Source organism: Clinocottus analis, unplaced genomic scaffold (assembly GCF_023055335.1).
Source record: "Clinocottus analis isolate CAN_PGR_092001 unplaced genomic scaffold, fCliAna1.0.p SCAF_2, whole genome shotgun sequence".
NCBI lineage: Eukaryota > Metazoa > Chordata > Actinopteri > Perciformes > Cottidae > Clinocottus > Clinocottus analis.
Genome location: NW_027175931.1, coordinates 16,958,069 through 16,974,715, shown reverse-complemented (window position 1 = coordinate 16,974,715; position 16,647 = coordinate 16,958,069). Strand labels below are relative to the sequence as shown.

Sequence of the window (16,647 nt, the reverse complement as noted above, 5' to 3'; positions counted from 1 at the left end):
GGATTTCAGGGAAACTAATGGAGAGACTATTTTTGGGAGCCGAGCCTGCATCTCTGCTCCGTCTCCTCCTCCCCTGCTCTCTCAGTAAATAATCACGGCAACATTTATGAAGAGGAGAAGAGACACAGAGGCAAACCATGATCGGCAAAGCGGGATGCGTACGTGTCTGTGCGTTGGTGCGTGTCTGTGAATATCTGATTTTCTCACCTCCGGTGTGCTCTTCTTGAACTCGCGGCTCAGGTCGATGAGTTTCTTCCTGGACTGTTCGCTCTCGTCCTGTCTGTTGGCAAGCTGTGTGGCGGTGGCGTCTAGTTCTTTCTGCAACACAAACACAGCATTTTTTTTTTCAGTCCCCTAAGAAGAGAGCGACACATTTTCTCATACGTGTTATTGTCTCTGTCATCATAATCAGCATCATTGTTATAATTCAGAATAAAAAGAGGGGAGCTGTTTTCTGACTACACAGCAGAGTCCTTGACTCATCTGGCGCGCTGCAGACTACCCGTCCTGCCTCAGCTGAACCAGTGTGTTGCAGCAGCAGAACCACAAAGACAATGCCCCGTCAAAGAAAACCCGTCCACGCTGATAGTTTGATCTCGAGAGCAGTATTTTTTTCTTCCATTCAGCCTGTCAATCAATCAGTTCCCACTGTGTCGGGTATGACAGCAGTAGACCACTACTACTACAACTCTGTACACAGTTCAGAACAATTATTGATTGTCTGCACCAGACTCCCCCCCCCCCCCCCCCGCCCCCCGCCCCCCCACCAATAACAGCACAATTATTAGCAACAGCAGTGTTGTCAAGACGGAAGCAGGGTCCGCCTTCATCCATTTTGCATTGTTATTAATAGCCATTTATGAGACTTGTTCCAGATGACGGGCCAAGTGCTGACATTAACAAGACGATCAGGCCTTGTAAAGATTGCATCTCTCTCTGCTGAGTGTGTGAGAGTTGCTGGATTATGTTTCTGCTGAATTCTTGCCTCCTGTCACGCTCACTCCTTCTCCCCCCTTATTTTTCCGTACTTTAGAGATCATCCACTCACTCATTCAACCAGCAGTACCTTCTCTGTTTCAATCTCTCTCGTCTCCCTTTGCTCCGCCTCCCCCTTCTCTCCTGCCTCCTACCATCCACCTCCTGTGAGGCCGCCCACCCCTGAGAGTGATTAAACGCTGCTGAAGGGCCGTTATGCTAACTAACACACTAATCATTTAATACACACATTACCACAGGGGCCCTTGTGGCTCAGTCTGCTGACAAGGTCCCAAAACACACTCAAGCACACATGCCCACCTCCCCTCATCGCCCACCCAACACACACAAGAAAATACAACTCTCTAAAGAAATACTGTGATCAAGTACTAATTAGGAGATTTCCCCTCCATCAGCATTTAGATGAATTCCCTAACCGGCCTGGATTTCATTTTATCCACAAACCATAATATATATATATATATATATATATATATATATATATATATATATATATATATATATATATATATATATATATATATATATATATACACACACACACATACATACATACATACACACATGCATATATTATATTTAGATGGATTTTCATTTTATCCACAAACCATAATATAATATAATATAATATATATATATATATATATATATATATATATATATATATATATATATATATATATATATATATATATATATATAAACAAATGTTGGTGGACTGTTCTCTGCAATGGATTCATACAGTAGCGCAGGACATTTGGGGGAAAGGCTCGCTTGCCTCCATGCCATCTTGCTCTCGCTGCCCATGGAGCAGTTGATGCAGCAGCCTGTCTGCCCGTGGCCATGGAGCAGCTGCACTATCTGTTAGTGAACTCGAGCGTGCGCAGAAGCTTGTGCAACGCTTGATGAGAGGAGGAACCTTATACATTTTAATCATGTTAAATTAATTGTCAAAAAATGAATGCTCTAGTTCATGAATAGAGGTGTAATTATTATATTGGTAAAGATTAGCTACAGGAACAAGAATATGAGGCCCAGTTGGTTCAAGATACTAACATCAAACTGTGCAGACATTAATCACAATTTGATGTATTAGGCCTTAAGGCTAATCATCTTAAATCATTTAATAACTCACTGGAACACTGCCCGATCAGATTTCAGAAGGCATAAGCAGCAATCGTGATCATTTTAGGTACATCCCCAAAAGCAAAGAGATAACGGGTCAATCATTCAAGCTGTGCCATTAAATACTGGTAATTCTTTTTGAACATAAATTGAATTACTAGAGAAGTAAAATATCACAAGTGATCAATTAGTACAGGTTATTGATAAGAGTGTGTGTGTGTGTGTGTGTGTGTGTGTGTGTGTGTGTGTGTGTGTGTGTGTGTGTGTGTGTGTGTGTGTCAGGACGCAGTTAAGTGCATCAATTTGAAGAATAAAGCTTGAGAATATACAAATATATCCAAATTAAGTTTGGTTGCATTACATTCTCTGAACCATTTAAAATGGCTCCTTTCTCTCAGTTGTGGGTTGAAATAAGGAGCGAATCACCATGCAACATGACAACACTACATGCAACATGACAACACTACATACTACATGACAACACTACATACTACATGACAACACTACATACTACATTACACACCACTGTCCACATTCAAGATGTTTTAATGAGGGAAGGCGATGTACAGCTCCTTGTACTCATTGATTAGTGTGCTCAGAGTAAAACTAAAATAACCACAGTCCTCCGCTATGGTCACGTTTTACGAGGTCATGTGCCAATCCTTGACGCCCTTGATTATGTCCAATCCCTTTCCAAAACCCTGCACATATCCCAATGTGTTACCAAATCCCCATTCCCAAAAAAAATCCTCACTGCTAAGCTAAATAAACACATCACACATGAAAGAGGATTGATTCAATGCCAAGTGGGCAAGTAATTATGGGCATGGTCTCAGTCAAAAATAAAATAAATAAAAAAGACCCCTCAGACCCAGTCAGGTGTTGACTCTGCAGCAAAGGCTCTGCCCACATCAGCAGACACGGCAGACTTTACACTCATCCTGCTGATGGAGCGTAACATCCAGAAGAGCACAATGCTGCCTCGCTCACACGCACCACATCCTACTGACCAGTAGGGGGCCGATTCTATTCCCATGTTAGCCGTGACATGTGCTCATGTTTAAGTACCTTAGGTGGAATACTGAACAAATATGTTCGGGTTTATGCTTTGCTGAATGCTGTTTTTGTAGAACGTTGGTTCTTAGCTAAATAAAACTGGATTGAGCTGTGGTCACATTACATGTTACAAAGATGCCGACTCAAGCTGGAAACACACAGCCGATGTCCTGTTGCTGCTTATACCTCAGTTCATCCAACTGTTAAATGGCACATTTCTTTTTTTTTTTTTATTTATAAAAACGAGTGTTAAGTGTTGACATGAGGGTGTTCCTATGCAATATTTTTTAAATTGCCTAATACTGACTCAGTTTCCTCCGAAACTGGTTTTAGGAAATGTACGTAGGCCCAAGGTGATATTCTTAAGCTTTTAAAAAATGTATGGAAATTAAGTTGCACGCTCAAACCCGGGTGATATTTACTCCAATATGAGATGACGGTCAGTGTTCCAGCGGTCCAGACACCTGATCCTCAGTCGAACCATCATCGCAGTTTATATTACTGTCATGACTAAAGATAGCAGATAGCTAGATGAATAGATGGCAAAATAGAAAGATGACTGGAAAGGTAACATCGGTCACTAGCCATCTAAACTCATCATAGTGAGAATCAACTGCAGCATTGTGCGTGTGAGCAGACTAAGTAGCTAAAAGGATCGAGTCGAGCCTTGAACAAAGAGGCCAGCAGAGCAAACATACCAATGAAAATATGGACAAAAAATGCATATCCAGACATCCTTATTTAGATAGATAAGAGTGACATGTTTGACAAGTTGGATATCATTTGGATGAGGCTGCTCGTGGTGTAGTGGCTAGCAGGATCGCCCCACAGCAAGAGGGCCCGGGTTCAGGGCCCGGTCTAGACAGTCTTTCTGAATGGAGTCTGCATGTACTAATGTTGTGTGGGTTCCCTTTGGTTCTCTGGCTTCCTGCCTCAGTCCAAAGACATGAAGCTAGTTGGAGGCTAAAAATTGTCCTTAGGTGTAAATGTGAGATCATGGACATATTCTACAAGTTAGATGTGATTTGCATTATGATGTATTTCACTAAATTTCCAACAAAGTGTCATTAATTCCAGGGTGAATTTTAAATTTAAAAAGCAGCATCAAGCATTAATGTCAAAATTCAGCTATTCTGTTAGCTTCATCGAGCACCAACATTTTGGAGGGGAATAGTGTTGACTTTAGGAAAGCCTGCTCTACAGGGGCTCTGCCATCTGGCACACCACTGGGATATTCCTTCTATCGTGTTGCACATCAATGATTGACATCATGCTAGTTTGATAAACCTTACAAATTAACATGTTTGACAAGAAGCCCAGAAATGAAGAAAGGGAGTTAAGGGACTCTATATTTCATAATGCATGACTAATGTAACGAGAGGACATAATTAATAGCAACGGCAAAGTGCAAATACCAGCCCTTGTGTTAATGCTTCAATCTAAAGCCTGCAGTGCAGTACAGAGCACCAAACAACATGCATGAACAACTGTACTCCGTGCTCAGGCCTTCAGGCTCGGTCTCTGAGGTCAACGTTCTCTGCCTCTCCTTGGCCTGACTTTAAAAAAAAGGTCTTACTTTTCAGATGTGGAAACGGTTTAATTTACTGGTGAAATCATTAATTTAACCATTTCACATTAACGCAAGCACTCTTTTTTTAAACGTGGCTATGGTTGGTTAGGACGGCACTGTCTAGTTTAGCAGAGGATGGAATATGGTGTGTGCAGGGGAGCATTAAGTGGGCTGTAATGTCTGTGTGATTGCTGTAACAGCCCTGCTTGGCTTGGCTGGACTGGCCCACAGCAGCAGTCCCTGTCCTGGTTCATTTGGTCGTCTGGTCAGCTGTAAAGACGATTGGAACAGATTGCCAACACTCCCTAGAGAGACTTCAACACCGACTTGGCCAAGAAGCCTCCCGCACGCTGCTCCACACGCGTGTGCTCTCACATGAATGCACAGACAGGCCGCTGCAGTAACTTGGAGAGCCCAGTCTTTCCACATTCTTTTGAACTCCGTTTCAAAAAGAGGAAGTCTGCTAACATGTTGGCCCAGTGAAATCTGGCATGGTGAGCTATGTTCGCAGCGAGGATGGGAGGTTGGGCCAAATGGAAACAACTATCGCTCCGTCCCACAACTGTGGAAACAATATTAATCACTGCTAACTGTCACGGGTAAACAAATCCTACTAGCTGTGGCCATCAGACCCAAGGTGTATTTATGCGTGTTCATCTCTTCTAATGAAATTCCTTCCACTCGTCTGCAGGCGGAGAGAGGCTTTCTATCTCACTAATTCACTCTAATTACTCTAATGAGCCACAGGTGATGATACAGTGAGACTGATTAATTAAATGGGAGGCACCAATCAGGCATGTCTGATTACGCCAATCATATTGACGACCGACTAAATGAAATAACAGAAGACAGACGCACTTTAATTGAGGTATCAAAACTTCATGGCATTCCTTATGCCCTCACGCTTCGACGATGTCGAGACAGATAGGCTGGTGGAATGACAACAAAGTTATTGTTATGTACACAGTATGAAGTCAATCTGCAGCTGCCGTCTGTGACCAGGAGTGCACACGGGGGATAGAACACCGAACATGGATTTGCTTCAGATCTCATTCTCTGAGGAGTAATTGGGACTGCAACACTTTGTTTACACCTAGCCGGCAGTCACACATGCCAAGTAGTCTGCCACTACTCCTTTAGTCCAAACACAATGTAGGTTAACTGCTCCACGTTCGGCTCATGTTTTACACATTAATCTAATGGAGTGCCATTCTTGAATTCATGCCAAGCAGAGAGAGAGAGAGAGAGAAAGAGAGACGGACACATACATTCAGTTCTTCTCAGTAACACTAACTCCATTTCTCCCAGAAGAGGATAATATTTCCAAATAAAAAAAACTTTTCTGCTTGCATTACAAAGTGAAAAGTCTTTTTTTTTTAATGACAACATGACACAGATGTTTAAGAGATGAAGTTTTCTGTCCCGCCAGCGCAGTCGCTAATCTTTCCTTTTATCTCCGACATGTCTGAGGCTGTTATGTGGTTATCATAGTAAACAGTAAAAAGGCGTCTGGAGAAACGTCTTATCTGAAATCTGCGTGGCCCACCTCCCCCTTCTTCTCCCCTCGCAGCGTGCCACCTCCTCTGTGGCTGACGGGTCTGTATGCCGGGCCCACTGTGCGGGGGTGGAGTCGTGGGGCGGCGGCTCAGTCAGGAGCGACAGCGGCGCTCGCTACAGCGACACGGTACATGATCACAGATCACAGGCACGCCCCCTCCAAACACAGCACAGGAGCGCCGCAGATAAGAGACTGCAATCCTGAATGCGTGTCTGCCTTCCTACCTTTGACACAGCGATTGCAGGGTACAGAACTTTAAATGTGCCAGCAGATGCTTTTTGGTTTTTTTTTTCCACAAACCACACCGGTTTGGAGACGCAAGTCATATCCTCCCGAATCTCTGTTTTTGCTTTTCCTCTCGCAAAGTTGTGTTAACCGCAAGCTAACACAATAGTTTCACTGTGACAACTGAGGTCTCCACATTTGTGTGTGTGCGTGTGTGCGTGTGTTTGTGTGCGTGCAGCTGTGTGTGCGCATCTCTGTTTGTGTGCTGAGCGGTCGGGGGTTGGGGTCAGCCTACCGCTTTCCACAGTCCAACAAGACGCTTGTGGTCCCTGAGCGTTTTGTTCCTTTTTTTGAACACAGATCCATATCTACCAACAGCACAGGAGCTGTCAAGACTCACCTCGCTGAGGCTGACGCAAGCCTGGATCAAAAACAGGCTTTTTACACCACAGCCTCGTTTGTATTGATCCGTGTTCCTCTGCTGAGAGACTGGTTGTTGTTTTATCTCCCCAACATCCAAGCCTCAACTCTCCTGAAGCCTACTGAGAGCTAGTCATTATTTTTTGCCCGACCTATTGTCTGACAAGGGGTTTCAGAGGCCAGGCCTGAGCCTAAACACAAATATAATGAGACTAAGATGGTTTCTGGCATGGAGGAAGTGCAGCTCACTTGGTCTCATTTTTGCAGCGTTTGAATTCAGCTGGAGGCCTGTGTCACAGAGGGCGAGTGCTTTAGAGGGTGCAATGGGAGGAGAGGGGTATGGCGATATGCTGGTGTAATGCATTGGTGAAAGGGCAAGATTTTTCATCCCTGCGTTTACAGGGTGGAACAGCTAGGATATTGAGATCCGAGATAGGATCAGAGGGTAGTGAGCTGTTTCAGCTTCGATAAAGGCCACGCATTACAAACAGAGCACAGAGAGAGAGAGAGAGAGAGAGAGAGAGAGAGAGAGAGAGAGAGAGAGAGAGAGAGAGAGAGAGAGAGAGAGAGAACCAGAGAAAGAAGGAGAGAGTATCACACCTCTCATCCCTGAATTAATGCCTCCATTTCTGCCAGGAAGCCATTCTGTGCCAGTGAGAGGAGATTGGGGAGGGGATGAGTGCACAGATACGGACTAAAAAATGGAAACTGCGATCATGGAGAGGGGCGATAGGGATTAATCAAGTCTGGAAGAAGAGTGGCGCTCTCCAGGGCCTGTAGCACATGCACTAGCCTGGGTCCCAAGGACTCTGGCAAGCAATTGACATCGCTCTTATTGGTTTATATGACATCAAATGCACATGCAAGTAACCATGGGGGGATAATGACAGGGTCACAGGTGTAGCCTAGCAATGTTGTAGACATCCACACATCAGACACTCATACGCCAGCTATCGTCTTGTTTGGCCTTGAAAGCCTACGAGCCTCGATCATGCAGCCGTGTTAAAAGTTGCTCCAATTTAGTTTAATTTTCATCTGTTCTCAATTCTTTATCTGATTTGGTGTAATTCACTTAGATTTCCATTTAAGGACTACAGGCAGCTTCATGGTATTGGCACAGTGACAAGACAGTGAAAAAGGTCTGCATCGCTCTCATGTGCCTCTGGTACATTAAATGCCCGCTCTGCATGATGCCCTTTTCCACATTTTAATTTAGCCTCATCTATCTGTTGTATCCAGTAATTTTCTAGACGCCTGATGATGACACATCAGCAGGCGTTGTGCCACAGCCTATAAAAGCAGCATGTTGACTTCCACACATTAATCAAGAGCATGTATGAAAATGCCCCATTAGGTTAGATATATCTAGACTGTTTAAATGTGTCCAACACATGCCGTCACTATTTTCTAGCATGGCCGAGCCTTCTGACCGAGTTTGACACCCGTGGTCTATACGATCGACGTCAACAGAGCATGTCCCGGGGCTCAGTCTTACTCAGCCTTTATGAGTAAGACTGCTTCTGCTCGGCTTGCAGGACTTTTGAGAGAAAAGGCAGAGAAACAGTGAGAAAGAGAGAATGAGCATAGCTAATCCTTACAGTAATGACAGAATAATTAGCTTGCATTAGGCTATGTAATGGGTTGTAATTATATCATTTATTCTGTGTTGAGAGAGTTTGATATAAAGTCTGCACAATGAGGGGAGAGGAATTGAGCTAAGTGGGAAGTAGGATGGAGCATGTGTAAGGGCTCAGGCTCTTTCTATTGATTGATCCAAACATCAAACGAACCACTGGAGTAATGGGAGGAGTGAAGGACAGCTAAAAGCTATTTGGAGCCTCCACTGCATAAAAGACTTGACCTGTTCCACACAACCTACATATCAAAACCATCAAACGGCAATCAATAGACCAGAGCGGTCAACTCAACAAACCGTCACCCTACTAAAACATCAAACCCCCGGCCCAAGCGTCAGATGATAGGCTACACTCCGCTTATCCATTACCATCAGATAAAGAGGAGATAAAACACAGAGCCTAATCCTTTCATGTGTCGTGACAGCCACAGCAGCCTCCGAGGCATTCCTTCAGTCTGGCTCTCAAATAGTTTTATGGCGGAAGGCAGCCATTCAGCCAGCCAGTCAGGGCTGTTCTGGTCTGTTTGTCTTATTTCACAGTTTACACGCTGTTTTATAGCTAGTTATTATGGTCACCATGGTGATGCCATACGTTTTTATGGTCTTTTGGTCTGAGGGCAGAGAGTGTAATAAATGGAAAAAAACACACACACATGAAAACAAAGACTCACAAAACACGCTCCTGCTGTGGAAAGGTCTCCTGTCCCTCCCTTCCTCCCACCCTCTTTATCAGTCTCACCAAAGGCCTATCTCCCTCCTCTCTGCTTCATGTGAAACATGGAGAGGCTAACGCACAATTGTCCTCTCTCATTCCACATCTGGAGCTGATCAGAGGGCCCCCTGGAAGTTGAGGCCTCTGGGCCTATTAATAACCATACCGCTGAACTCAGGGTCAGACAGCAGTCAGCGGATGAGCCTGTGTCTACTAAACACATATTCCCTTCTCCCCTTTCCCCCTTTCCGCAAGAAGACCACTCTCACTTTTAAAATGAAAAGGCAGGCTACAGAGTTTAACAAGTTACATCCAGTTTAACACTTTTACAATTACAGAGACTCCTCAAATTCAAGCAGCACAATTTATTCATAAATAGGTAAACAAAGTATAAAGTTGGAAACTTCTGATGTCGCATTTGGTCATCCTTTCAAAACTAAAACGCAAACCTAGGCATATGCAAACAGCTCGGGCTGATTGTGAGGTCATTTTCTCCCTTTTTGAGTTGTTTTCTTTTCCTTCTTTTCAACGTCCAAACAAGTTCAAGTTCAAGGAGCCGAGACCCGTTAAAGGCAAGACAGATGGTAAAGTCATCATCTGTTAGCTCTAAAAGGTTAGGCCAGTCAGACAGCCCAGGTCATGCTGAGGTTTGTGGGGTCAAACCAACTCTGAACCCTGACTTCAGTCTGACAGCTGCTGGGGTCAAATGTCAGGCGAAGGCTACGTATCGTCTAAGGACATCCAATGAATTTAACAGATAAACATTGTCACATTTTAGAATAGAATTTCCATGTTCTGGTAAACACAGACGAGTCCTACATCGAGCAATCTTTCATTAGGCAAAAGCATTTTTTTTTAAAATATATATATATTTTTTATTTTCTAAGCAAAAGCATTTTTGAAATCTAATCAAAACAATGTATCATAGTACATCAAACAATACAATAATGTTGGTTCAATACATCTTAACATAGTCTTTCCTTAAATTATTACACCTCGAAAACATTAGCAGCACGTACACGTCCTCCACTGAGTTCCACTAACTGCACAAAAGTAGCCAACCTGCCATGTGAAACTAAAGCAGTGACTATCGCACTGGATGCTAAGAACAATTTGTTCAGCATAAACTAACTGGATCCAACGTTACGCACCTGTGAATACAGGGTAGTTGAATCATCATAATCGGTGGTAGTTTTCTGCTGAGCCCAGCCAGCAGTCTGTGTTATTTTTAGAGGGCTGACACAGAAGCAGGCCGTCCATTTACTCTCCGAGCTGGCAGCAGAACCATCACAGCTCTGCTTGCTTTAAACTACCAAAATGGGAATGAGCTCAACATAAACACTGCAAAGGTGTGGACACTTACAGAAACCAAGTTAGCTCAGATTTTAGAGCCATTACAATTCCATTACTTTGACATTAGGCGCCTTATGAGACAAAATGGTCTATGAAAATGCCAAATCCACACACATTAAATCATCATCTCATTGTAACAACTGCTACGCCTATATGAACACAATGAGGCAATAGGAGAAATTTAAAATCGCACTGCCGACCGAGAAACAGAAAGATGGCATGTGACAGTTTGTTCCATCCTTTTAATTCAAAGCTAAATGGGGGGATTAAACAATAAACTGCAAATATTTTATTATTCAGACAAAACCCTAAAATTCCTGTGGTAGCAAAACACAAACTCCTCTGGAAAGAAAGAGAGTAACAGGAATTGGAGTGAGAAGTGAGGCTAAAGGTTGAAGCCTGCTCCCATCTGACGTGACTGATGGGCTGAGCCTGAAGGCCGGCTATGGATCCAGCAAGTGAAGCCATGATTGACATTGAAAATTACACAGAGTGAGCTATTAGCAGATAGCCGGCCATATCATAATTCAATCCCTACGCCATCAAAGTGCACCAATATCATAATTCAATGCCAAGAACCATTAGCCTCCAGCACACCAATATCATAATTCAATCCTGAGGCCATCAGCCCTTGCCAATATCATAATTCAATACTCAGGCCATTAGGACACACCAATAGGCCTATTAGAATTCAATACCTATGGTCAATGATCTAACAGGACACTGATACTGGAATCCTAAGTCGACATGGGATGAGCTCTGCACGTCGGGCCTTATTTAGCCCGGACTCCTTGATAACCATGAGATAAACACTAAACTTAGGGAGGGCAACTGGTTCACCAATAGCTCGGCTCCGGGCGCTGAAGGCCATGCTGTGTTTGCTACAGAAACACATTTCAGCAGGCGTATGCAGCGGGACACCTTTGCTGAACAAAATGAAGCTCTGCGTTAGCTTCAAACTTAGCAGCGCGCTCAGCCAAACTCGTCAAACCCTTTTCGAACACTGGTTCCCAGTGTGTGACCGTCTGCAGTTGGTCTAAATTATCACGTTGTGGTACCTTGTGGAAATGGGACTCCATTTCGTTTTCTGGTCCAGTGCCTCTGTTTATATTTCCATGTTAACATCTTGTTTAGCTCCACAGAAACATTGTAAATCTCATCCAGGCCCGACTTGCTGGGTCATCAGAAATCTGCACCTTAATAACCAATCAAATGCTTTTTAAAAGCTTAGATTTCCTCGGCTGCTTTAAGTCAATTTTTTTTTACCAGAGTTGTCATTATTCAAAGTTATTCTCACCACACATTTATTAGGTTTTCTCTCTCACTCTAATCCTTATGTACTGTGTGTGAAAAAGTCCTCTGGACTGTGGAAAATACAGGAAAGAATGATGCATTACTAAAAAAAAATAATAAACTACTCAAATGACAGAATATTAATTAGCAACTATTTCACAATTGATTTAGGTTTTTTATTTGTTTACTTTTACACAAAACAGTTAGCAAGCAATTAATCTGCAGATAAATCAATAATAAAAAACAATCTTCAGTTGCATTAATGGATAGCTGCCACCTTACTTTATTACACTGTATGACCATTAAAGTTGAATTATTTGTAGATGAACCTATGAAAACCATTAGTTATTGACTATTTAATGAAAAAGCTGGCAATTAAAACTAGAGCACCTTGAGGAAGGTGAGATAGCTAAAAAACATTTGGCAGACGGGCAAAAAGATAAAAAGATAAGAACAAAAGCAACAAGAAAAGAGTGATAGTGTGTGTTTTGTTGCACGTATGAAACTGGATCTAAGCCCAGTGCTGGTCTTCTTACTTTACCAATCAACTACACACAACAACACACTAGTTCTCCCCTTAGAATTCAATATTTCTGTTTACTGAAAGGCTTAATATTTGAAGATGAACAATAGACTATACAAGATTACATTGGCCTTGGAGACACTGTTTAAAGTTTCTACTTGGTTTTTACATAAAGTGTGTTTTCTCCTTAAACTCACAAGTGGAAACAGCCAGTATGCTCCAAAAGGAGCTCAAAGAGAAGTGTCCAGTCACTGAAGCGCTCTCAACTGGAATACAGATCAGCAGAATAATGGATGCTTCTGTCATGGGATACGTTGAAACTCTATGATGCCGTAGGTGAGAGAGACTCCAAGTGGGTCTCTAAATAATGCCTGCCACTTGAAAACAGGTCTGGAAACGGCCCCTTGTGCTCTTGTTACTGGGTGTTGTGGAGGGGGGATTCTGCAGAAACCAATAATCACCTGCTTCTCATGGCTTGTAGCTTATAATAACTTCATAACCTGTAGTTTATGCACACCGTAGGGTAAAAAAGGGTAAGTTGTAGTGAGCAAAGAAAGAGGATTAAATATCCCATCGCTCTGACCTAACCAAATCTAACTGACATCACTTTTTTTATTGCCATAGTATTTCTTTGTATTGCCAATTTGCGATCATGTGGTCTTCCACTGAAACTGTGAAAATACATCCACGCCGGCCACGACTGGCTCTCTGGTCGTGCTGTTTTGTGTTTATTGGGATACGGCTACCTCGTGTGCAGATGCTGAATCATCAAAAGCAATTTGAAGTATTATCAGCCGATAATTTATCGGGTATAATTTCTTTATAAGGAATAATACATATAAATATCCCATAATTGGGCGATTAGTTCTCGTGGCGATGTTGAGTTCTTGCATCTCAAATCTTTATGGCTTCTTTATAAGAACTAACTCTAAAGTATTGACACTTCTCAGAGAAGCAGACAAGTTAAAATGTTAGAAAAGTTAGACGAAAGCAGTGCAGTAGAAGGCAGATACAGGTATTTTACATTGGCTGTAGCCTCTTCTTAAAGAGTGATGTCATCAATCAGCCTGTGAAGAATTCTGCTCATTAAAATTGCCTCCAAGTCTTCGGTGAAATATGTTGTGAGGTTGTTTCATAGTGTAAGAACACATTTAAGTCACTGCAACACACAGTAACTTCACCGTCTCTACGATGTCAGTCAGTCCAGTTTTTTCAGCCCTATCACAGTATATAATACCTGCATGTAATAAATATTTTCAATTCATGAATGAAACAAACCGTTTTCTCAGGGTGAAAAAAGGCCTGCACTGTAGTCAAACAATAATACTTCAAAGAATTATGACCTGAATTAGTAGGAATTTCTACTCTGTGTTATTAGTCATTTGCATTTCATATTGATATTCAAACCGCCGGAACTACAGGCTGTAACTTTAGATTCAGCAACACTAACATATTTAACATGCTGCATTTCATTTGAACAGATTGTGGAAACAAATACACATTGATGTGATATTTTAACACTTTAAGGTTTTATAAGGAAACATGTCTCTTTTCAACCACTTATGTAGAAAGCCTGCAGAGCTGCTGACTCCATCTGTTTGGATAGCCCTATATTTAGACTTATGTTAAGTGCTTTTTATCTTTTGCTCAAACATCAAATGACATTGGTCAAAATATATTTCACAATGCCGGGGAAAATGGTTAATTAAATATTCTGGTATTGACTCCAGAGTGAAAATGCATTTACTTTCTTTGTATTAAATCGGATGAACTGCTTGTAGACCTCTAAAAGCAGAGCGAGGGCGAGGGAACTGAGCCCGAGTGTGACGTGCAATAAATCGCAGAGGAGCTGGGGAGTCGGGGCCTCCAGTGAGAATTAGCCACCGATAAGGTAGATGAAGAAAACTTTTTTTTCTCCAGAGCTGCACATTCCTCTCAGTTGTATGGAGTGTATCGTTCATGGGGATACACTAGAACGTCTTAGAAAGTGGGATGACATAGCCCTGACCAAAGTAGACCGAGGGCAGACCAAAGACCTGACATGCACTCGTCCCGTACTCTGACTCATGCTTAGTCGCTCACCACCCACCAACACACAGTGAAACCTCAGTCCCAATGCCAGGTTTTGTCACTGGGCAGAGAAGCGGTTGGCTACAGTAAAAGCATGACGTGATGCCCCTTCCTCTATGCTCCCCCAGCCTGTGCAGCAACAGAGGGGTAAAAATATCCCACCAGTGAGTTCAGACAACCAGCTCATAAATTAACACTAAAACTCCTCCAGACAACAGCGGGCCAGTCGCTGAGAGATTTAAACCACTCAGGTTGCCACTGACCACAGCTCTGGGATCAGCTTACAAAAACCTTTTGCTAAATTTGCCCATTAGGAGGTGGTGAATAAGAACAAGATCTAGATCGTTTTCACCTAAGTCACAATTTTGCTGTATACCAACATAGAGAACTATTTCTTTCAAAATGGCTCTAGGGTACTTTGTTCCAGGAAATGTTATGAGGTGAGATGTAGCCTATTAGGCCTAAATTTGGAGTTATGTATAGCAGAAAGGTCTGTTCTTAATTTCCAGAGTTTACAGAGAAAAATATATAAAATATAGGCTAGGTTTAGGCTCTGTTATTTGCTCATATTAAAGGCTTGCATGTAATGAAGCGCACTCTCTCAAGTAGAAACACAATGTTCCAGCAAACTGCTTGACTGGGTCACAAAAAAAAAAGAAAAAACAACGGGAGAGAAGAGTGATGATCCTCTCTAAAGAAACTCAACTCTGTAATGGACGGAGAGGGATTACAGACGTTAAAACCTCCTCCATCTGTAATTCACTGTCACCCTGCCATCATCTCTGAATCACTGATCCATTTTGCAACTGTGTGAGACCTTGCTAAAAGCATCACTGTTGCACCCATTTGTGTTTGTAGTGGTGTGTGTGTGTGGGGGGGCATGCAGAAAAGACAAGTTAACAGCTCGCTGTGCTGTTTCAAAGCATTCTCTGTCCTGTAACAACCACCTAGCTAGTTTCTCACACAGGGATTGGGATTCACTGATCAAATAGGATTTTAATGAACATCAGCAGTCGGCGCCTGAGGAGTCGACGCTATGATGGCTCAAAGCTACTGACATCTAGGTTGGGTTGGGTTTTCATCATCAAACGAAGCAAAAAAGAAGAAAAAGAAAACATTACTTTGCTGGTGCTTTGCCCAACAAAAAGACTGAATTCTACACCGTCCATTCGATCACACGAGGAGGCAAATGAGAAAGCAATTGGCTGACAAGGCCATGTGTAGATCATGATCATATCATACTAACACTGCATTATCCTCAGAAAACAGATAAGAAAAACCGGTTCTTCTCTGAAGGCTTTCCTCTAGGAGCCTCTCAGTGGGAGGCAGAGTAAATAAGATGTCATCAATAATAGACAGTGAATGTTCTGAGCAGTCACACACACACACACACACACACACACACACACACACTCACACACACACACACACACACACACAGATTCCTATCCTGCAGACAGGCCTGCCAACCGCCAGGCTTTTTGCACACGCTCAGATTCACTGTCCTGACTAATCGCTTGTGATAGGGGCCTTTGCCATAATTACCCAGGGCCTTATCACAAACTTATGCGATGCATTTTTCATGTCCAGGCTGCTGGCAGTGCCTTCACTGTCCGTGTTGGCAGTCAATCTACGAAAAAGACCGATCCCAGACAAATTCTCTCACACACACACACACACACACACACACACACACACAACAGTTCAGATGGGGCGAAACGGGTGAAAGCAGGGTGAAGGGCCAAAGGAGAGAGAGGGGAAAAAAATTAAAGAGGAGGGGAGGGGGTGAGGGAGAGGAAGATCAGGGCTGGGGTGGAAGGAAGGGGTGTGAGAGAGATTGTGAGGAAAGAAAAGAGAAAGCAGTCTCAATTTTTATTTACATAATGCATGAACAAGGGGGCACGAGTAGGAGGCCCAAACAGGATCAAATAAATAGGAGAAGTGAAGCCTTGATGATGTGGCATAAGTGCAACACAAAGCCCGCTGGGAAGACTTGGTCACTGTCCTTTTGTCTCCCCAGTCATAGGGGCATCATGACCTAAATAAAAGTTTAAATCCCAAGCCTGTGCGATGTACAAAATGATGTATGAACAATTGGGCTAGCCTACAT

The 16,647-nt window shown here is 42.8% G+C and overlaps 1 protein-coding gene across 5 annotated transcripts in view; it reads right to left on the bottom strand.

Moving 5' to 3' along the window:
- cux1b (cut-like homeobox 1b) overlaps nt 1-16,647 on the bottom strand; it is a 57,681-nt gene that overhangs the window by 39,791 nt on the left and 1,243 nt on the right. For all 5 annotated transcript variants that reach the window (XM_068585893.1, XM_068585898.1, XM_068585894.1 and 2 more), the window contains exon 2: nt 208-318. In XM_068585893.1, the coding sequence (XP_068441994.1) occupies nt 208-318 (111 nt within the window). The remainder of the gene's footprint in view (nt 1-207; nt 319-16,647) is intronic.